Source organism: Ammospiza caudacuta, chromosome 3 (genome assembly GCF_027887145.1).
Source record: "Ammospiza caudacuta isolate bAmmCau1 chromosome 3, bAmmCau1.pri, whole genome shotgun sequence".
Taxonomy (NCBI): Eukaryota; Metazoa; Chordata; class Aves; order Passeriformes; family Passerellidae; genus Ammospiza; species Ammospiza caudacuta.
This window is the reverse complement of record NC_080595.1, coordinates 7,577,684-7,598,378: the sequence shown is the minus strand read 5'-3', so window position 1 is coordinate 7,598,378 and position 20,695 is coordinate 7,577,684. Positions and strand designations below refer to the sequence as shown.

At 41.0% G+C, this 20,695-nt stretch overlaps 1 protein-coding gene across 1 annotated transcript; it reads right to left on the bottom strand.

The window, feature by feature from the left end:
* Positions 1-1,021: 1,021 nt before the first annotated feature.
* Positions 1,022-20,456, bottom strand: LBR (lamin B receptor). Its single transcript, XM_058800762.1, has 14 exons — positions 20,345-20,456; positions 15,257-15,437; positions 12,815-13,009; positions 11,407-11,490; positions 10,837-11,014; positions 10,103-10,296; positions 9,320-9,374; positions 7,938-8,132; positions 7,199-7,302; positions 6,669-6,794; positions 6,403-6,571; positions 5,107-5,187; positions 4,879-5,001; positions 1,022-3,437 (listed from the first exon to the last, which is right to left on the bottom strand). Exons 2-14 carry the CDS (start codon positions 15,419-15,421, stop codon positions 3,277-3,279), a joined length of 1,830 nt encoding a protein of 609 aa, XP_058656745.1. The 5' UTR covers positions 15,422-15,437; positions 20,345-20,456; the 3' UTR covers positions 1,022-3,276.
* Between the last annotated feature and the right edge of the window lie 239 nt (positions 20,457-20,695).

The following is a 20,695-nucleotide window of genomic DNA, read 5'->3' as shown; positions in this document are numbered from 1 at the left end:
TCCCTGCTCAGAGGAACAACCGCGAGGCTCAGAAGGGAAATTATATATATTCTATATAATATATAGAATACTGGAAACATTTAGCTGCAGCACGGGATCGTGTTCTGAGGAGGAAGATGGATGGGAATTTGACATGATGGGAATATGACAACCACACACACACACTCTCTCTCTCTCTCACCAAAAAAAACACCAAAAATTCACCAGTTCACTTTGGCCAACTTCCAGTTCTTCCTTTAGCTTTCCCCATTCCCACAAAGTGTTGGTGGGACACAAAGTGTTTCTGGTGACATTCAGTAATGCTGCTATTGCAGATATTTGTACATACAAAGAGGTAGAGATGTTTGAAAAATACTTGTTAAAAAGTTCACCAGTTAAGATTTCTTTTTTAAAATATTAAGAGTGAAAGCTCTATCAAAGCATTTCCTTCTAATTGAAGGGAGCTTCCCCAGACGGTGCAATATGTTCTCCATCCACACACAGGAAAGGTTTCCCACCCACTCCCCCAAACAGCTCTCACTCCCCACACAGCAAGAACTGTTCCTCTGGTAAGGTTTTCAGGAGCCCTGCTAAATGTAATTTCAGCAGACATTTTTATTATCTATGGGTAAATATCCTTCTGTAAGCAGAACTATCATTCCTGTTCCTGTATATTTCCACTACAGCCTTGCAGGTCAAACTTTGGTTTATTTCCTGTGCAGTAACACTTTATGTAGATACAGCCTGATTGGGTTTGCTTTTGACTCCTAATAGAGGCTGTGGGGGAAAATACAATATCCTATAGGCAAATTGAGTGTTCATTTTGTATTTTTACAGCTGAAATTCAGTTTGGTTTTGGAGTAGCAGAAGGGAAGAAGAAAGAGAAGCACCACACTTGAGCTTGTAGCCCCCAGCCCACAACCACGGGTGCAACAGGAACTCCAGCAAACTCACACCTGTATAAGGAAATACACTTAAATAAGGAAAAGCAATGTCATTTTTATCAGGTATCCCCATGAATTGGAAAAATAAATTGCACTACTTAGTTTTAAGCAAAACCTTTATTTTAGCTCATGGGCTTGTTTGTATTAAAAACAGTTACTTCAAAATCAAATTCACATAAAATTCAGCACGTAAAGGAAGCTGTCATTGGTCAGGAGCAGGTTCTCAAAGACAAGGGCTCTGAGTGACACGGGAACAACCCTGGGGGCAGCAGACAAAACTGGGAACAGCAGCAGGAGCAGCTCCTGCCCCAAGGCTGAGCAATCAGTGCCCCCTTCCTTCAGCAGATTGAAACCCAGCTGCACTCCAGGGCTCTTTAATGATTTCTCCATTCCCCAGAAATTCCCCAGCAAATCCCAGTTTCATCTGCTGCTGCACAGGAGGGAACTCTCTCGAGTCTTGTTAGAGGCACTGCTATTTTCTGCCAGCAATCAAAGGACTTGTCTTCAAACAATTTCCCTACAACACCAACAATCAAGCTACATTATATACACTTCAATTGTACAATTATCTTTAAAAAATGCCCGTGTACAAAATAGGTTATTTTATTTTATTTTTTTTTTAAAAATCACATGCTAGATTTCAATTACATCAACATTTTAAAATAACTGAAAAAATTGATAAATAACATTCCAATTTATTAGGAACACTCCTGCAAGCAAGTGCAGAAGTAGCTGCACTTCATTTAATATTCTAGTAAGCTTTTCTGGGGCAATTTGTGCTATAAACCTCATGTACAAAGTGTGTGAAAAGCTCTTACTTGTGACAACAGAATAAAAGCTAATTAATTAATTAAGCAAGAGTATTTCAGTAAAATCATTCTACTTATGAAGTAAATACCACAAGGGCATATAATTTACAGCCAGTTAGACAAAGAACACAGCTAGTGACCAGAACACATACATTAGTTAAAAAGTCAAATATATACAAAAATATATTAGAAAGTGGTTGAGTTTAACCACAGGCTCATGTAAAAAAATGTCGTTTTAAATAGCAATAGCAAAAAAATAGCTATTTCTCTATCTGCAACAGTACAAAAGGCAACACCTACATATGAGGTAGCAATGCCAAATTAAAAACAAAAAGAAACCAAAAAAACAACTTTGGATTGAGGAGCATTTCCTATATTTTCATAGCATATCTGTCAATACAAATATTTAAATGAACAATTCAATTGTTTCAAGAATTAACTACATTAATTTACAAAACCCTTTATTCAATTAACTTTTTAAAAATTACTGGAAATTGGTTTAGTTACTGATTTCTCCTGTTTCTAAAAAAGCTGTTGCATTTTTCAAACCCAAACACTGTACAGCAAAAACGTGGAGGCTTTTATTATACACACTTGGTAAACACTATGGTACATTAACACTTAATTTACAAAGATCAGAAGGAGCCAGCTGTGGTCATTTATCCTTTTGTGCCTAACAGGCAGATGCTGCACACTTTTTACCCAATGTTCAAGCTGAGGGTTCACTTTTCCCTTCCACAGCCACAGAAAGGGTTTCAGGAGTTTCATCTCCCTCCAGGAGTGAAGCCTCCCTTGAGGCTCCACCTCCAGGCCAGGGGCACTGCCAGGCAGGGCTCAGAGCTGCCCTGGGCACTCCTGGCACTGCCTCAAAACGTGGGGAGGGAGAAGGGAACAGCTCTGCCCCTTCTCCCAGCTCCATCTCTTTATCCTCCTGCAGGTGCAGGGCAGGGGGGGCAGCTGAGCCTCTCTGACCAAAAAAATGCCATCAAAGAAAAGCCAGGAGAGGAACAACCATGTAAAGCTGAGCTGTGCCAGCTCTGGTCAGGGGGCTGCAGGCCCCTCACATCCTCTGCTTCCAGCTCACTGACCAAAAAGACCCTGCTGCTCCTCCAATTCAGGCAACTAAATTGGACATCTAAAGTTAGATGGTACGAGTAACACCAAAAAATGAACTGGATGGAATTTCAGCATTTATTGTATTAAGAAAATAATATACTTTACATCACAGTGCTTAATTAAATGCAATAAAAAAATGTAAACTCAGAATTCTAGATAAAATTTAGCTTGAAAAATTAGGGCTCGAAGAGTTTTGAAAATTCACAATTTTTTTTTTTTTAAATTGAAGTCACAGACAGTCAGTTCACATAACTCACACCTCGAAGTTACTGTAAGCAACACCTTCGACGCACTCCAACGTTTGGTGGGGTTTTGTTTGTTTTGTTTTCTTTACAAGCCTAAATACCAACTGCCCAAAGGGAGGAGGTATCTGTCTCTGCAAGGGATGTAGGCGTGGCAGTGCTGTGCCCGGCAGGCCCTGGAGTGCTCTAGTAGACGTAGGGGAAGATGCGGTAGGGCACGCGCTGGCAGTAGCGCTCCCAGGCCAGCCCGTACTTCTGCTTGCAGTGGTGCTCGTCACGCGCCTCCCGGTGCACCAGCAGGCAGATGAAATAGATCACGTAGAAATAGGGCAGGATGTGATTGAAACCTGCAAGGGGACAAAGTGAACTCAGATGAACAGGACACAGGTCTGGAGGTGGGAGCTGATAACGTGTTCGAAGCCGGCGACACATTCGTTCAAGGCTGAAGCGTCGAATATTCCACAGGACAGCGCAACACATGCAGGTACAGAAAGACCCACAAACCCACAGAAAGTAACTCTGAAAATTGAGATGTGGTGTTTGTGAGGGTTCCCAGGACAAGGAGAGAGATAAGAATTTGACTCCATGTTCTCAGAAGGCTGATCTATTATCTTTAGACTATATTATATTTAGACTACATTATTATACCACATCACATCATAAGAAATGCTATACTAAAACCTATATTAAACTATAAAGGATTCATCAGAAGCCTAGACAAGAATATATTATAGATAATGAAATATCTATAATATATAGATATATATGTCTATAATATATAGATATATTAAGATAATGAAAGCTGCTGACTAACTCAGAGTCCAACACAGCTGGCTGATATTGGTCATTGAGTTAAAACAATTCACATGGAACCAATCAAAGCTGCAGCTGTTGGTAAATGATCTCCAGACCACATTCCCAAGCAATCAGATAATTATTTTCATTCTTTTCTGAGGCTTCTCAGCTTCCCAGGAGAAGAAATCCTGGTGAAGGGATTTTTCAGAAAATATCGTGGTGACATTTAGAGTCACAAAATCTACCAATTTCCCTCTCAATGCCTGCAAAGCTGGCACATATTGAAGTGTTATTATAATTTAAATTTCTTTAGTTATCAAAACCACATTTCCATTCAAGTCTCTGCACCACCAAAGAGCCCCACACAAGGTTTGCTCTATTTTGCCTGCAGACATGAGCCCAGCTTTGCTCAAACCTGACCTGTGGGTGAAAAGAACTGGAAAGCACCCAGAAGTGTGAGACTGCAGCCCAAAAAGCCAAGTGTGTTCTGGGCTGCATCAGGAGGAGAGTGGCAGCAGGTTCTGGCTCTAACCCACTACTCTGCCCTCCTGAGTGTTGTGTCCACCTCTGTGTATTATTAACAAACATTTTGAAAGATAATTTCACTGTGTTTGAAGACCTTTCTTTTAAATATCTTTCACTTCAAGTCCTCCCTGTAGGTGGTGGCCCTTGTCTCCAAGCAAATTCCCACTTTTGGGGAACTTCAGCTGAAAACACTCACTAGCCTAAAAAATGTAAAGAACAGCTAATTAGCAAGTAATTGATTATTGAATGGTTATTGAATGATAAAGTGTCAGAGAGATGAGTAAAATCTTTAGCATACGTCAGAAAGGGTAAAATGGAAGTTAAAATGTGTTGCATTAGACTGATGACACAGAAATCTGCCATTCAATAGGGTTTACTACCCCAAATAATTCCCACTTGGCATTTCAAACCCAGACAGATGCAAACAAAAACCTTTTTGCTAAAATCCACTTTAGTCTCAGAACTCACCACAGGGTAGGGACCATGCCAGAGCCATGATGATGTCACCAAGGTAATTGGGGTGACGAACAAAACCCCACCAGCCCGTGACAAGGAGCCCTTTGCCAGTTGCAGTGGGTATAAACTTCAGATCTGTGAACAGAGTGTTGTGTCAATGCAGTGACTGAAATATCTATTTACACACCACAAAGAGCCAGTGAATACAACCCCAGCCAAAGGAATAAGAAATGCACTCACTGGCCAGTTTGGGGTCTGCTGGATTCCGTCGGAAATTGTTCTTCTGAGAATTTGCGCTGCGGAAGATGTAATACCCAATACCTGCAAATAAACATCATGTTGAAAAGAAACATCATCTAGTTTATATTTTCAGCATTTTCTGGTTCTCTCAGCTTCAACAAAAGCACTCACATGCCCTTTGCCACACTTATTCCATCAAAGGCTTTTCCCCAGAGGTTCAACTGGTATTCTCTGCTTTAACAAGACAGAAATGCCTCTGGAAACCTGCATTCCATAAGGTCCTTGTTACTGACTAACTTTGAAGAGACTCTGAAGAAATTTTATTTTCACATCTATATCTGAGTTTTTTAATGTTACGCTGAGTTTGAAATTCACAGAAGGTGATGTGAATTTCACATTGTATGATTACAGCTCTATTTTGCAGCCTAGCACTTTGTTACAGCACCTACTCCATAAACTGACAACTCATTTACAAGATCATGATAATAAAAGAAGCAGGCAAGGAATTATCTGGGTTTGAAATTCATATCCCCCATAATTTTCACACAGCAGCTTAAACTTGCTTTTTCCAAAGCTGCATTGAAAAAAGATGATCACAACATACTTTGAATAAAGATATTATTTTTTTTAAATAATAGAAACCCAAGAAAAAAACATTAGGTGAAAATGAAAAAATTATTTTCTGGTTTTCAGTATTGCACATATTAAATTGTACATCTTCTCATTTTTTCCAATTCTTTGTCATGTCTACGAAATTCAGGTGGGTTTTTATTGTTTCCCAGTCAGATAACAGGCACACAAAGCATATGCTGGTGCAAATGTAAGGCTGCCTAAAGATGTGAGATCTTTTCTCAAAGCGCTCAGCTTTGATGAAATAGACATTTTCTACTGACATGTGTTTGTCACTGTGGCCATCAGGGAAGGAGGGGCAATAGTTACTTTTTCCCTGGGTTCAGCACAGCGTAGCCAACAAGGTACTGACTTTTTTTCCTTTAAATAAGTTGCTCAGATTGACTCAAAAAAGCATCTATTAAATTCAGAAGATGTTAAGTCACTTCTTCAACTCCAGACAGCACCTACCTAGAGCTGCTTCTCAACAGAACAATTAGGTGTTCAGAGTCTCAGCTATCCCTCATTTGCTAAAATGAGAATTCATTATATTCATTATATTCTCTGTATTTCACAGGAGCCAGACAACAACTGCTGCATCTGAGCTAAAGCTTCACCTCCCATCTCTGAAGACACAATCAGAACTACGTTGTAACCAACACAACAATGACATTTACTGTAACTTACAGTTCAGAACAGTAATTGCAGCAGCAACAGGCCAAGAAATTGTGGTGGGGTGACCCACTAAGTAGAAGGCCTGCAGGCTGTAGACAAATGGAACCCACACCAGATCTCCAAAGGCCAACATGAACCCAAATCCATCATGGGTAATGTCCATTGTAGTCAAAACAGCTTCCTAGAAACAAGGAGGAAGGAATTTCAGCATTTCCAAGGCCTCCTTCTCTTAACATGGCAATTAGAAATGGACACAGCTGAAGGGGGTTGGCATTTACCTCATTCCAAAGAGCATCCACCACATAGAGAAGCTGGAAGCTGTTCACGAGAATCATGGACAGGGATGGCACACTGAGATTGTGGATCTTCATCTCAGCCAAGAGCATTGCCAAGTTTATAACAACCTAAGTTAGAAAAGATTTCATTTAAAAGTTCACTTGTAAAAGAAACTGGTATTTTCTATTACACTACAGGACATTTTAACACAAGTATTTTTGACCAATGTTTAGTTTAAAAAAACCAATAAACTATTTTACAAGTAATTTTGCAACTGACCATATTTTTGAAGCTGTAAAACCTCAACACATGAATACCTTAAAAAGGGTTTTCATCTGCCACAAAACTAAGCTAGAAATTTCCTTCAAATGAATAAAAACAGTCATTAAAAAAATAGCAACGTGGAACTGTTTTTCAGTACTCATTTATAATTACTTATAAATATCCTTAATATCAATTATATGTGTGTGTGTAAAAAAAATCCCTCAGTGTAGTATTTAAGGAAATAAAATAATTCAGATTACTGACTCACCCAGCCAATTAATCCTGGACGCAACTCACAGAAGTATTTGAGGTCAAAGCTGCCAATACGAGGGTTTAATTCATGTCCAGTAAAAAAGTCATAAATAAAATACCCTGCAGGTAAGACAAAACTCTGTTAGCAACTCTTGCTTTTATCTGCCACTACTCTCCTCCCCATAAATAAAATCCTACTGTCCACTAATGTTCTCTCATTACGAATTTTTAAAAGCCTTCAGATTAGCAAAAAAAAAAAAAAAAAAAAACCCCAAAAAATTTTGAAGAGTATGTGCAAAATACAAAACCAAATCTACATAGTTTGTATTTTAAGATGCCCTAATTTTTTATTAATTAGGAGGACTAACCACTTTGGAAGTTCTCCCTGACACTTGTTCCTTCTTTATTTTCAGCCTTATCCTGAAGCTTACATCACAGTGTCTATGAACATGGTCATATGGCATTAATTAATTTTACATTTTCTCCTATTTAGTTGCTTTTGTCTGGGAAAAAGAATTCCCTTTAGCTGTGACAATGACCCATCCATCAAAAAAGGTGGACAAGAAGGAAAACACCATGCCCTGACTTCATACCTGGGACTGAGTTTGTGGGAAAAAACCCAACAAACAAAACTACACAGAGCAAAATTGGAGTCACAGTGTTATAATAACCAGCCCCAAATCCAGCCTGTAATTTGTAGAAATGAAACTATAGCAAACAATTGGACAGGAATCACCCAGAATGTTCCAACTCACCAGAATTTCCACCTGGTGCCAGCTCCTCCTCAGGTGCCTTCAGGGAGCGCAGGTACAGGTAAACGCTCAGCGCCAGAGCAAACGCTGCGGCTGCCACTGCAAACTGCACCAGGTGATCGTACAAGGAATGGAGCTCAAATCCAAAGTACAACAGAACTCCAATGGCTGCAGCAGTCAAAATAAAAGCATAAAACCCTAAAGGATGTAGAAGAAAGATATATTAGTCAAAATAAAAAAAAAATATCTTTTTAGTAGGACCTACCTAATCCAATGTTTCTGCACTTTTACTTCTTCCAGTATTTGTCCATATTCCAGTAACACCTTGGACATCCCATGGTTCACACTTCTGGGGCACAGCAATCTAACTAAGAGACTCTAAGCCCTGAAGTTGTGCTCACCAAAAGGACAAGAGGCAGGAACACTGAATACTTCTCAATCTTTTATGCCATAGGATCCAATTTCAGATTTTAGTGGGAAAATGGACACTGACACTACTAATGGATAATGAGAGCAGGTCACAAAGTCTCATCTGTGAGACAGCTGAGACAACCATAGTCTCATCTTTGAATTATCTTCATATATAGCTTGACACAGATAGCAGTAATTAAAGTATTAAAATGGCTTATCAAGAAGGTAAAACTTGAACACAAACACTTTTGCATACATTGAGAGTATAATTTCACACAGAAAGGACTGATGCCCAAATAGGATCAGGCAGTTCTCTGCTGCCCTCAGCTAAGGACTTGCTCTGGATCCCTTCACAGGGTCATGGAGGGTGAGGTTAGAAGGAACCTCCAGAGCTCACCTGGTCTAGCTCAGCTGGAACCTCCTGTGCTTCACCTGGTGCCCAGTGCCTCCTGTCCTCACCTTTCCTCAAGAAGACTTTTAAATTTGCTGTTATAATTAGCTTTTGCAGCACCAAGACAATGGCTTTTCTTTTTTAACAATCCAAATTATGTAGCTTATTTCCTCCCTTTACCAGAATGCATGGCACAACTACAGACAAAAGTCCAAAACCAAGACAGGTATGAGAAGCCTCAAGGAGCTCACTTTTACAGGATGTAATTCCCCTTGTTTGTTACTTACAGCCCCATTCCAGCTTTAAATGGTGCATCTTACCAGACTATGACAAAACTAATTCACTACCACCCCATACAGTGTAATGTCCTGCTCTTGGGTCACTTAGTTCCTGATGAATACTAAGCACCTTTTCCCAAGAAAAGGCTCATCCTATTTTACCCAAGATTTACACAGACTGTATTCTGTTCTGTATTCTACTCTCTGGTCAAACTGTATCTTTCAATATTTGTGTTTTATGGTGCTGAGCACTGGAAATCCCACAATGGAATCAGTTCTGGAATAACCAGCTGCACCATGCTCACCATTTATCCGGTACTGCAGTCTCCTTCCACTGGAAAGAGGCAGGCCTTCTACAACCTGAGGAGAATAAAATATTAATGATCAAGAAAATGTTTTGTGTGGGCTCTTCAGGTGAGGAAAAGCAAGCTTAACTCTGTCAGAAAGGCATTCAGTCAAAGCAACCAGGCTGGATACACTCAAACCTGAAGCTCATGCACTGTTCTAAAAAACATACTCTGGATAGCAAATGAAAAAGATTAGCAGTTTCGAATAAAAACATTTTTTAAAATAAACCTCTTCTTAAGCAGCTCCAAGAAAGCAGAACTTCTCCAGTCATTGTGAACATGTACAGCAATAAAACATGATTGATCTACTTCAGAGTGTCCTTCCAGAATCTGCCACTAACCCTCAAGTCACAAGAGAAGGAAGGAGAGCCTTTACCTGATATTCATACATATGGCTAGAAAGGTTTATAGACTCCTGTAAATGAAGATTGCATTCCAAAATGCTGGATATCCACAAGAAACTGAGTATTGAAATACTTTGTGAAATTAAAAGTCAGACACCTAAAACTCTTCTAGAATTCCATCAAGCAAAGTTTGTCCACACTTTGATCTGAATGCCTATAAAATGCTTTCTGCCTTCTCTACTGGAAGGCTCTGAAATGCAAAAATGCTGAACCAGCTGAGCTGCTTTAAGCTTACAGAAATCTGCAGCTGCTATATTCCAGTTTATTAAGAAAAACTCATTAAATTGCTTTGAAATTCACTGCATTTAGAACACACTCCACCTTCCAGCCAGCCTACCTTTCCAATTGGCAGCAAGTAAAATGCAGCTTGAAGGAAAAACCACAGGAGAATGACACCAAACACCCTCCAATCCCAAAGACTCTCAAGTGCTGGCAGAGGAGGCAAGTTCAGAAGACTTGGATCATCTTGTTTGCACATCAACAGCAGGTAGAATACAGTAGCAGGCAGGACTAACATCAGCATGAAGGTCCCTGTAAACAGACATCATGGCAGGTTAGAAGGTAAGTACAGAAAATTTAAAAAAAAAATTTCAATCCCACGAAAAAAGCTCAGTATTAAGTAACAAAGAAGAGGTTGCCATTATTTTCTCCTGAACAAGACAGCAGCAATCCCATAGTCATGTAACAGGACACTGAGACATTCTTCTCACTCCCATACATGGTCACTGCATCCCTCCAAAAATAATCCAAAAACTGTCTAAAAATACTTTACTGTCAAGTTTCAAGCACCTATGTTTTGAAAACGTAAAAGCTTTGCTGGTTAATTCTTAAATTTAATCTGGAAATATTTAAATCTCACTGTGGCAAGAGGTGGCACAAGATCTCTGCTGTATTTCACATATGAACTAAGTGCAATAAAGGCTCTTTGCCACTAAATGAAGTGAAACCCAACAATTTTACTCTGAGTTCTGCAGCCAAGGTCCAAAAAACCTGGCATGACAGTATGGTCAGTAAATAAAAACCCACAAAACAGTACCAATTTTCAACTATTAAGACAATTTGCACACGTACCAACTCTTCCCCCAAACTCCATCTCCTTTGTTTTTGTTGATACTTTCTCAATTGGTTTCACAGCCACAAAAGTTTTTTTCTCTGAATAAATCTCTTCTTTTTTCTTGTCATCTTTCCTCGAACGCAAGCTGTACTGCTCGAGCACACGCTTCATTTCCAGGTCTGGTTTTAACTTTTGCTGTAAATGAATAGCAATAATTTACTGTAAGGTTTCCCAGTGATTCTACTTTATTTAACATTTCAGAGGACTGTAAAACACCAGTACACAATTACCCATTCATACAAAGAGACTGCTAAAACCAAGCCCAGTAACCTGTTCGGCTGTGATCACAGATCAGCAGCACAGATCCTCCACTGCCACCCTCCCCTTTCCCTTCTGCCACGTGCCTGGGCACCAGATAACAATCAGGACAATTTAAAATCACTTTCTCTGTAGCAACTTACTCAACCTCTAAGTTTTATGTTGCCTTCTATTTCTGTTTGATTATTGTATTGCCCTTTTTTAAGAATTTCTGAGAGAGCCAAGCTAGCAGTGTGACAAAAAGCTAAGAGCAAGTTCTGTGCTCTTACCTCCAAGATGATGCAGGATGTGGCATTTTTCTCTGTACTTTCAGGTTCACCATTGTACCTTTTGGTGTTATTCTCACTCGGTTTCTGGTCAAAACAAGAAACACATTTTAAGCTTTCAGTGTCCTATATATGGCACTGTTCTGCAGAACTGGAAGTTTGGATTTCTATAAAATACCTTTGAAGAAATAAATTCTCTCATAAAAATTCTTCTCCAGTGAGTCTAGCTTACACAGCTCTGGGAAGACATGACTCACATGTTTTATTTCAACTCCAGTTTTGTTGAAGAGAACCTGGTCTTTCCAGTCTTACAAGAACCAACAGATCAATCCTACTCCTCAAACAGAAGCCAGGACAAAACCACCAAAGACTTTTTGACCCTTTTATCCCAAAAGGTTAAAAGTACTACAAGTAAACAGCAGCTGCTGGCTAAAAAGCTACTTTAAACCAGATTGTGATCCACAGGCACTGGACCACACAGCTCAAAGGAGCTCACTGCAAAACAAACCCCACAACTATTTCAATGCCTAAGAGTACCCATTTACTAAACCTATCTAGCTAGTTTGTATTAACCTGGTTTAGTCTAGCTGGAACCTAATTAAAACCTGTTCATTCCCAATAGATCAGCAGAATGCACTTCCAGTTCCAGGGACTGTGTCTCAGACAAGTGAGAAACCATCTCAAGGGCACAAGAGGCAGAAGAAATGCTGTTTTTCTCTTCATAGAGAAACACCACCTCTACTCCTCTTCACTTAAAGATCACCAGAACCATTTGCAGCACTCAATCTTCACAAAAATGCTAAGAACAAACCTAATAAATTTCAGCTAGACACCAGATACTGGTAAACTTAGAAATCCTTACAAGTTAGTTTTTATAATGAAATCAGTTTTGCAATATTATCCATCAGCATGGCCATATTTAAATATTCCACACTGCCTGTTTTCCACTACTGTTGCACAAAACTGTATATGGTACAGAACTCATTTTATTTCAAATCCTAATACCTACCTGCTATGTAGCAATTAACCGACCCAAAAGTAAGCTAACTTCCATTGCCCCATTTCACAAGTGGAAGCACATGGCTAACAATTACTTCAACATCAAATACCTAATTTTTTTTTGTTTGGATTCAGAGTTCTCACTATCACCAAATTCAGGTAGAACTTTATAACCTTGGTTTACCTCTCAAGAATTTCCTCAAACTTTGCAAGCTAGAAACCCAATTTCTAAAGAAATAAAAGGCAGTTCTGAGATATACTTTTGCAGGTAATTATGCTGTCCAGGGAACATGAACTGCAGCTGGCTTTTACAATGATAAACCCACTGTGCAAAAAAAACAAACAGCAAAAGTTTCTTTAACTAAAAATCCAGCAAACCCCCACAGAAAAAGCCAACAAACAGAACAAATACCGGCAGAGCTATGCTGGGCTCCTGGCTGGGTTTCTTTTTGTCCTCCTTGTGCTCCCTGCTCTGGGAAGCAGAGCGACGCCTGCCCTTGGCCGGCCGGCCGGGAGAGCGGGAGCGGGAGCGGGATCGGCTGCTGCTCCTCCGGGAGGGAGAGCTCGAGGAGGACTGGCTCTTCCTGGGCTTGAACGATGACTGCGACTGAACAAAGATGGAGAGCAAGCAGAGTCTTAGCATGAACCAAAGAACAATTTTAGAAACATGGGGGGGGGTTGTGGTGAGGACTCTGGCACACAGTTCTGTAGATCTGTCTCATATTTCCTCTACTGATGCTCTACAAAGGCTGGTAAGAAAGAGCAACTGCAGAATACTCATTTTGCTGGCAATTCCCAAAGAAGCCCGTTCCGAGTCCAACTGTTGAAGCTGCAGAAATCAGGCTATGGATGTAAGCTACAAAGTGAGCACCAAGCTGTTTGGCACACCACCCTCTCAATCCTGTGCATAGGGAGAGGAATGCAGAGCTGTCTCTCAAGCCCTCAGTGGCTGCTCTCATTTCCACTGCTCAACTTTATTAATGCATTTGAGATAGCAAGGGTCATCATCTGTGTGAGACAACACGGCCTCAACACTAAAATCAACACTAAAAACCCAAGTCAGCCTAATAATTTAATTATATCTGGTAACTCATTTCATAAACAAAAGCACTTTACCCCAAAAGCACTGTTTGATTTCTCTGGGAAGTCTACAATGCTGATTTCCCCATGTAAAGTTTCCACAATGCAACTTTTAGAATGCATAAATGTTTCATGACAAAGAAAGGCACTTTCCCAGCTTGAGTCTGCTAACCTGCATGCAGAAGTAAAAAGTCAGAAAGTCTTGAAACAGTGAAAACTGCTGCCTATCTCAAGGCAGAAACATTTTGGTCCTTGCCTACCTCAAGGCAGAAACATTTTGGTCCTTGCCTACCTCAAGGCAGAAACATTTTGGTCCTTGCCTACCTCAAGGCAGAAACATTTTGGTCCTTGCCTACCTCAAGGCAGAAACATTCTGGTCCCAAAAGAGAAGGCCACTGACTGGGCACGGAGACTGCCACCAGAAGTGACACTATAGCTCACATAAAGGCACACAAACTGGCTTTGAACCCATGCAGGTTTCAGAAGAGGCCATAGAAATGAACTACAGTGAACATTCAAACAAGGTTTTTTCCTCCTGCATTAATAATTTTAAACTGGTTATGAAGTTTCAAAGGCCTTTATTAGTAACAAAAAATAAAATAATGATGAGTAAAGAGGAAGAAATATGCTTATATGACATGAACCTTTCTCAGGGGATTGCAATTGTCACAAACACAGCAGAATGCCTCATGAAGCCTTTGAGGACCTGAACAAGCAGAAGCTCTTTGCAGAAGTTTGAAGTATGAGCTTGAAGGGCATGCACTGTTTATATTTAGTGACATTTAACTGCATCTTCACATTTGTTATCAAATTTTCTTATTTAGAGATGGAAAGCCATCAAATTAGTATCAACCCATTGATTACTACCTTTGTAAAGTACTCAAACTAGTTTTTTATTAAAATCATGCTATAGAGTTCCTGAAGGACCAGACTTGGTTTTCCTCAAAAATATGATACTTTTTTGACATAAATAAAACAACTATGAAACTTGAAAAATGAGGTCATTCTGAACTTCTACTTGTGGTGTCACATAGGAAGAAACTTCTACTTAGCACCAATTCCTTGAAGACACAGTAAAGAAAAACTTGCAAAATAACTACCCAGTCCTAAGCTGAAGTACTGAAAATTAAATACATGTGTACACACTGTGAAAAATGCCAATCACTTATTTTAAATTTTTTAAAGTTTAATAGTAATAAAATGGTTATAAAAATAGTAATATAATTAGAGTAATAATAATTTGGACAATTTGGATTTAGGACAAAATACGAGACAAAAATAAAGTTATGGACAGTCTGAGTACCTCTTTCTGGGCAAGGTAAGCCCGAAAAAGGACCCACATTAACAGAGAATTAACCCTTAAAAGCAACAGCCTGTTGCATATTCATACACCTCATACATGATGCATAAATTCCATTCAAACACAGGATTCTGTCTGGTCAGTGACAGCTTCTTCCTCTGAATCCTGATGGCATCCTCAGGGCTGAGCAAGGTGGGAAGAAATTTGTTTCTTCTGATAATGGAGCAATAAATTCTTTTTCTCTGAAAGATTTAGGTGTCTTGCGGATGCTATCTCAGCGAGAGTACCTCATTCCTTTCTTAAAAAAATATCCCACATACACAGTTTCTATTTTAACATTCCGTGATAAGTTAAAACTATATTGAACACACTACTTAAAAAAATTAACGCAGCATAACTTCTAACATAACACATGCAATATTCATTTGAATATTTGCAAAAAGCCAATCATGACACAGCCATTTTCACACTCACCCTTATGTCACTTTCCTTGAGCGCAAGCTCAGTTCCATCCTTGTACTTGACAGTGTAGAGATGAGCCACATCATCGTAGCTGGTCACCTGCACCTCGTAGTACAGGACGCTGCCCGGCCAGCGGCCCATCACCACCTCGCCATCGGCGAACTTGCGGCTGGGCATCTTCCACACACAGACCCTGCAAAACAAATCCTCAGTGACATGGCAGCCAAACACCAGCCTTCACCTTCCCTCCTCGCTGCCTGTGTCATGGCACTGAAACGGGGACACTTTCAACAAGCCTTCGCCTGAAATAGGGAAAAGGGTGTGCAGTAAGAAACCAGCAGTGGTGTCTTAAAATAGAGACAGGATTGAAGGTGCACATTCTGGACAAACATTCAGATGTATTAAACCAGTACTGAGCAATGCACAATCAGGCAAAGCACATCTTTGACCAAACTTACATCATGAAGCCCATCTTATCTAGAGAGAAATGCAATTACATGGTACTGAAGTGTGCTCTAACCCTTGTTTCCTGTGGTTCTACAGAAATTACACAAGTGATGATTTCTAAACATTAAACATCCCCAATCATTCAACACTTACAGCCACATTACAGTCTCTCTTCAATTTATTATGCCAAACACTCCAAAGTTAGGAAACTTCAGAATTTAAGCTCCTGTCTGGGTTGAACATTTTATATTTTCCACCTCTTTAACAAAAGGGCACAATGCCTTTTCCAGGGCCCCATGGGCAAACAAAGCTCAGCATCAGAGCAATCCCACAGCAAGCTGAAAAATGAAATTCTATCCCCCATTGCACCATCAGGTTTTTATTTGATATTAACAAAACCTGGTGTGAGTGACTACTACCCTTGGGAAAAAAGGTGCTGGGAAAAACCACAACTACAACTTGGAGGAAGTTGTTTTCAAGTGCAAACTCCTGTAGAACTGTTTGTATGCTGCTCTGTGTTATGTCACTGCCTTCTGAAACAGATACCCCAAGCAGAATATACTTTTAATCTCAATGTATCAAGTGAGACTACCTTAAAAGTCTAAGGTGAAATATCCACTAAGTAACTATGGTGAAATAAATATATACTAAATAACTAAGGTGAAATAAATATATACTAAATAACTAAGGTGAAATAAATATATACTAAATAACTAAGGTGAAATAAATATATACTAAATAACTAAGGTGAAATAAATATACACTAACATAACTAGGGTGAAATAAATATATACTAAATAACTAAGGGGAAATATACACTAAATAACTAAGGTGAAATAAATATACACTAAATAACTAAGGTGAAATAAATATATACTGAATAACCAAGGTGAAATATACACTAAATAACTAAGGTAAAGTAAATATATACTAAATAACTAAGGTATAATAACATAAGGTATATACTAACATAACTATGGTAGAATATGCACTAAATAACTAAGGTGAAATAAATACACACTAAATAACAAAGGTAAAATATACACTAACATAACTATGGTGAAGTATACACTAAATAACTAATATGAAATAAACATACACTAAATAACCAAGGTGAAATATACACTAAATAACTAAGGTGAAATAAACATACACTAAAAAACTAAGGTGAAATACACACTAAATAACTAAGGTGAAATATACACTAACATAACTATGGTAAAATATACACTAACATAATCAAGGTAAAATAAATATAACATAACTAACATAACTAAGGTGAAATAAATATACACTAAATAACCAAGGTGAAATATACACTAAATAACTAATATAAAATAAATATACACTAAATAACCAAGGTGAAATATACACTAAATAACTAATATAAAATAAATATACACTAAATAACTAATATAAAATAAATATACACTAAATAACCAAGGTGAAATACACTCTAACATTTCTACCAGCACCCTGTGTACAACCAACACAGAACTCAGAGGGGATGGCAGGGACAGGGAACAAACACAAACTATAAAATGTTGGTGTCAAAGCGTTTCATTGTAACTTGTTTGCTTTATCAATTTGATAAGAAAGTGAAACCACATAAACTAAGGTAAACACAAGTCTTTAACTAGTTAATCATTACATATGAACTAACCTGAAGTGAAAAGTTAAGATTCTTGGGGAAAAAATACTGTTAATATTCAATCACAGACCTTCACCCCACACTGGGAGATGGGGCTCAGTGAGGTTTTACAACCAACATTCATTCTGGCATTTTCTGATAAATTTTACACCTGTGTAGCTCTCCAAGTCAAAAATCAAACAAATTCAGCAGAATTCCCTCATTCGGATTTTATTACTAATACTCCAAACTGCTTCAGACCAGAAATACCTGGCCATCTCCTCTGCTGTATAATATTTGAGGGAGAAAAAAAAAAGTTTTATAGTTTGGTTTCAGTGACACTTGCCAGTCAGAAAAATGATGAGCTCTAGTCTGTGCCTGTCAGGCCTGTGCTATTCCAGCTCTTCTGCCTTTTAACTCGTGTTTGCTGTCCCAGTTTCTTGTTTCTGTCTCATTCTTTCTGAACTCTCACTCCTCCAATTTTCTTTTATCCCAGTCAGCTGAACCCCTTCAAATTCACAGCCCTGCTTCTTATGAACTCCATATTTTTATTTCAATTTCTCCCTTCTCTCCTCGGTCCCAATCTTGGAGTCTTTGTGGATTTTCTGCCCTTTCTGACCAAACCAGTCCTGGCTCCTGTTTGGCACCTCAGCCCAGCTCTGCTCTCACTGCCCGTCCCTGTCTCCCTGTGCAGCTCTCGGGAGATGCAGAGCTGCCCCTGCTCTGTGCCAGCCTCCCGCAGCCACAGCTCCCTGCTGCCCTCCCAGGAGCTGCTGAGGGCACTCACAGCTGTCCCCAGATGTCACCACGGCCCCGTTTCCCCTCTGCTGCTGCACTGCCCACAGCCCAGTCCGGTTTTCCCCTCCTGAGCTGCAGCACCTCAGGCACAGCTGCAGACCTGGAGCCTGAGCAGGACAAAGCTGATCTCACGCAGAGCTGCACAAAACACATCTTTTCTCAAAAAGGGGAACGTGTTTTCATGAAGTTGTCACTGAGGACATGTAAACTGGGGTGGTTTTTTTTTCAATTTACAGCAACCACTCCAGAATTTAGACACAATTTCTGAATTTGAATTCATAAGGATACTAAAATGCAATTCTCTGCTAGATTTGAAAACCCAGCACTTCTGTATGCAAACGTGAAGTCCAAAGAAAAAGTAACTTGATGATTTAATTATTGTGAAAGGCAGAAAGACTTTCTCTTTCTCCAACCTTGTTCCCAAAAGGAGCTCAAGTTAGTTTTAAAAAACTGAGAAATGTGGTTGAAAGACCTGTAGCTAAATCCATGTCATGTAACAGCCTGAGGCAGATACTGCCAATATGAGATCCCAAAGAATAAATCAGCAAGTGAAAATATCTCCTGACTCAAATCTTATTAATGGGAAAATGTATGTATTTTTCAATTCTTTAAATATTACAGCTTAATAATGAGCTCGAATATTAAACATTAAAATAAGTAAATGTAACTTCTTGCCCTATTCCTCATTCCTTACATCCCACTTCAAAAGCTGCACCTTTTCAAGGCAGCCTTCGTCTGTTCAGATGCACACACACAATTACTGCCATCCAGAAGAGAAAACACAGCAAGTCTTTCCAAAAAAATTCTGTTTGGAGATTACATTTCTCATGCACTGCTCTTTCAAGCTCTACACACCCCTGATGATTTTCATGCTATCAGCTGGCATCAGCCTAATATTCCCAGCAGCTCTGCACAAACGTTTGAATTCCCAGGGATTTAAAACATAAATCCAAAGAAAATCAGCTCATACAATGAACCCTGCACTGTGCAGACACCTGAGTGCAAGTTTCGCCACTTATTCAGGAGATGAAATTTGTGTTTTCTCAACCATTACAATTTTCCTTTAGGAATCTAGATTCTAAGAGAAAGGACTTTGAAAAAGAAAAGGACTTTGTATCTTATACCAAGCCAAGCCAATTAATGCAAATCTCCCTGGAGCTTGAAAGTGGGTAAAGAACAAAAGTTTCTGCTGACTCAAACAAGAATGAAATAATTAAAAAGAAACTTGGCTGAGAAACATTATTGCCCCATGCATGAATTTCTGGTCTGCTTAATGACTCTCTCACTAGAGATGTGGGGAAGATATTTCAGTGTGGAGAAAGTGATGACTGCTACCTTGTAGCCACAGGGAGATCAGCAAAGTTGGGCACACAGTTTTAATAATAAATATATAAACACTAAAGAAGTTTTCCCTCTTGGGAGAAAAAAGTTCAGTAATTCCATTTACTAATTCTGATATTTCATCACTGTTAGGTAGTCAGAGGAGGGAGCCAGCTGAATGCAAGAAGAAATGCAGGAAAACACAGAAAACGCTGACAGTCAAGGCTAACAAAACATAGAAAGTTATGAATTCACCACAGAGAGCTGAGCAGGGCCTTTTCAGCAACGCCATTATTCTCTCCTCATTGAGAACAGTGGAGGCACCTATCCCTGTCCAAACCTACTTAACCTCACCACTAAAACCAAGCATCAACAAGCCTCGGGGCAAAAACAACAACGCATCAACCCTCGGGCCGGGAACCGCGGATCTTCCCTTTAGAGAGCCCTTCTACCGGAAACCCCGCGGCAGGGCCTGGAGCCCGGCAGGACCCGGAGCCGGGCAGGGCGGGCCCGGGAGCGGCGGCCGCCGTTGACAGGAAGGCCCCACGGGCCGCCCAGGCCCGGCCCCTCAGCCCCGCCCCGCCCGCGGCCCGGGCCTGGCGCGGCGCCTCCGCCGCGGGGGAAGGGAGGGGCCGGGCCGCACCGCCCCTCAGCGGCCTACTCCCGCTCGGAGCCCGGCGTGGCGGAGCGGCCCCGCTTTGTTCGGCTCCGCCGCGCCACCTCCGGTGCTCCGAGCGAGGCGCCCGCAGCGCTCGTCTGCCCGCCGGGAGCGAGGCCCGAGCGCGGGCCGCGGCCATCAGCCGGAGCGCTTCCCGCCGGGAAAGCCGCCAAGGAAACGCTGCGGGGGAGGGGAGGGGGTGGGAGCTGGGGGTATCCGGGCCCGCGCGCGCCGCCGTTGCCGTTACCTGGAGCCCGCCCGCGCCGGGCCGGGCCGGAGGCGGTTCCGCGGAGCGGCGGGAGCGGGGCCCGAGCGCGCGCCGCTCTCCGCTGAGGGGAACAACCGCCCCGCCGAGCGACGGTTACGGCCGCGCGCACGGCCCCGCCCCCTCGCCCGCCCCGCCAAGCGCGCCCATTGGCCGGGATTGGCCGGGACGCGCCGTTTGAATCGCGGGGTGGCCGCGCCCCATTGGCTGCGCCGGCGATGGCGCGGTCCGCGCGCCCGGCCCCGCCCCGGCGTGAGGGAAATGAGCGCGTTCGGCCCCCGCCCCCCCCCCCCCCCCCCCCCCCCGCCGCCCCTCACGGCGGGTGATGGCGGG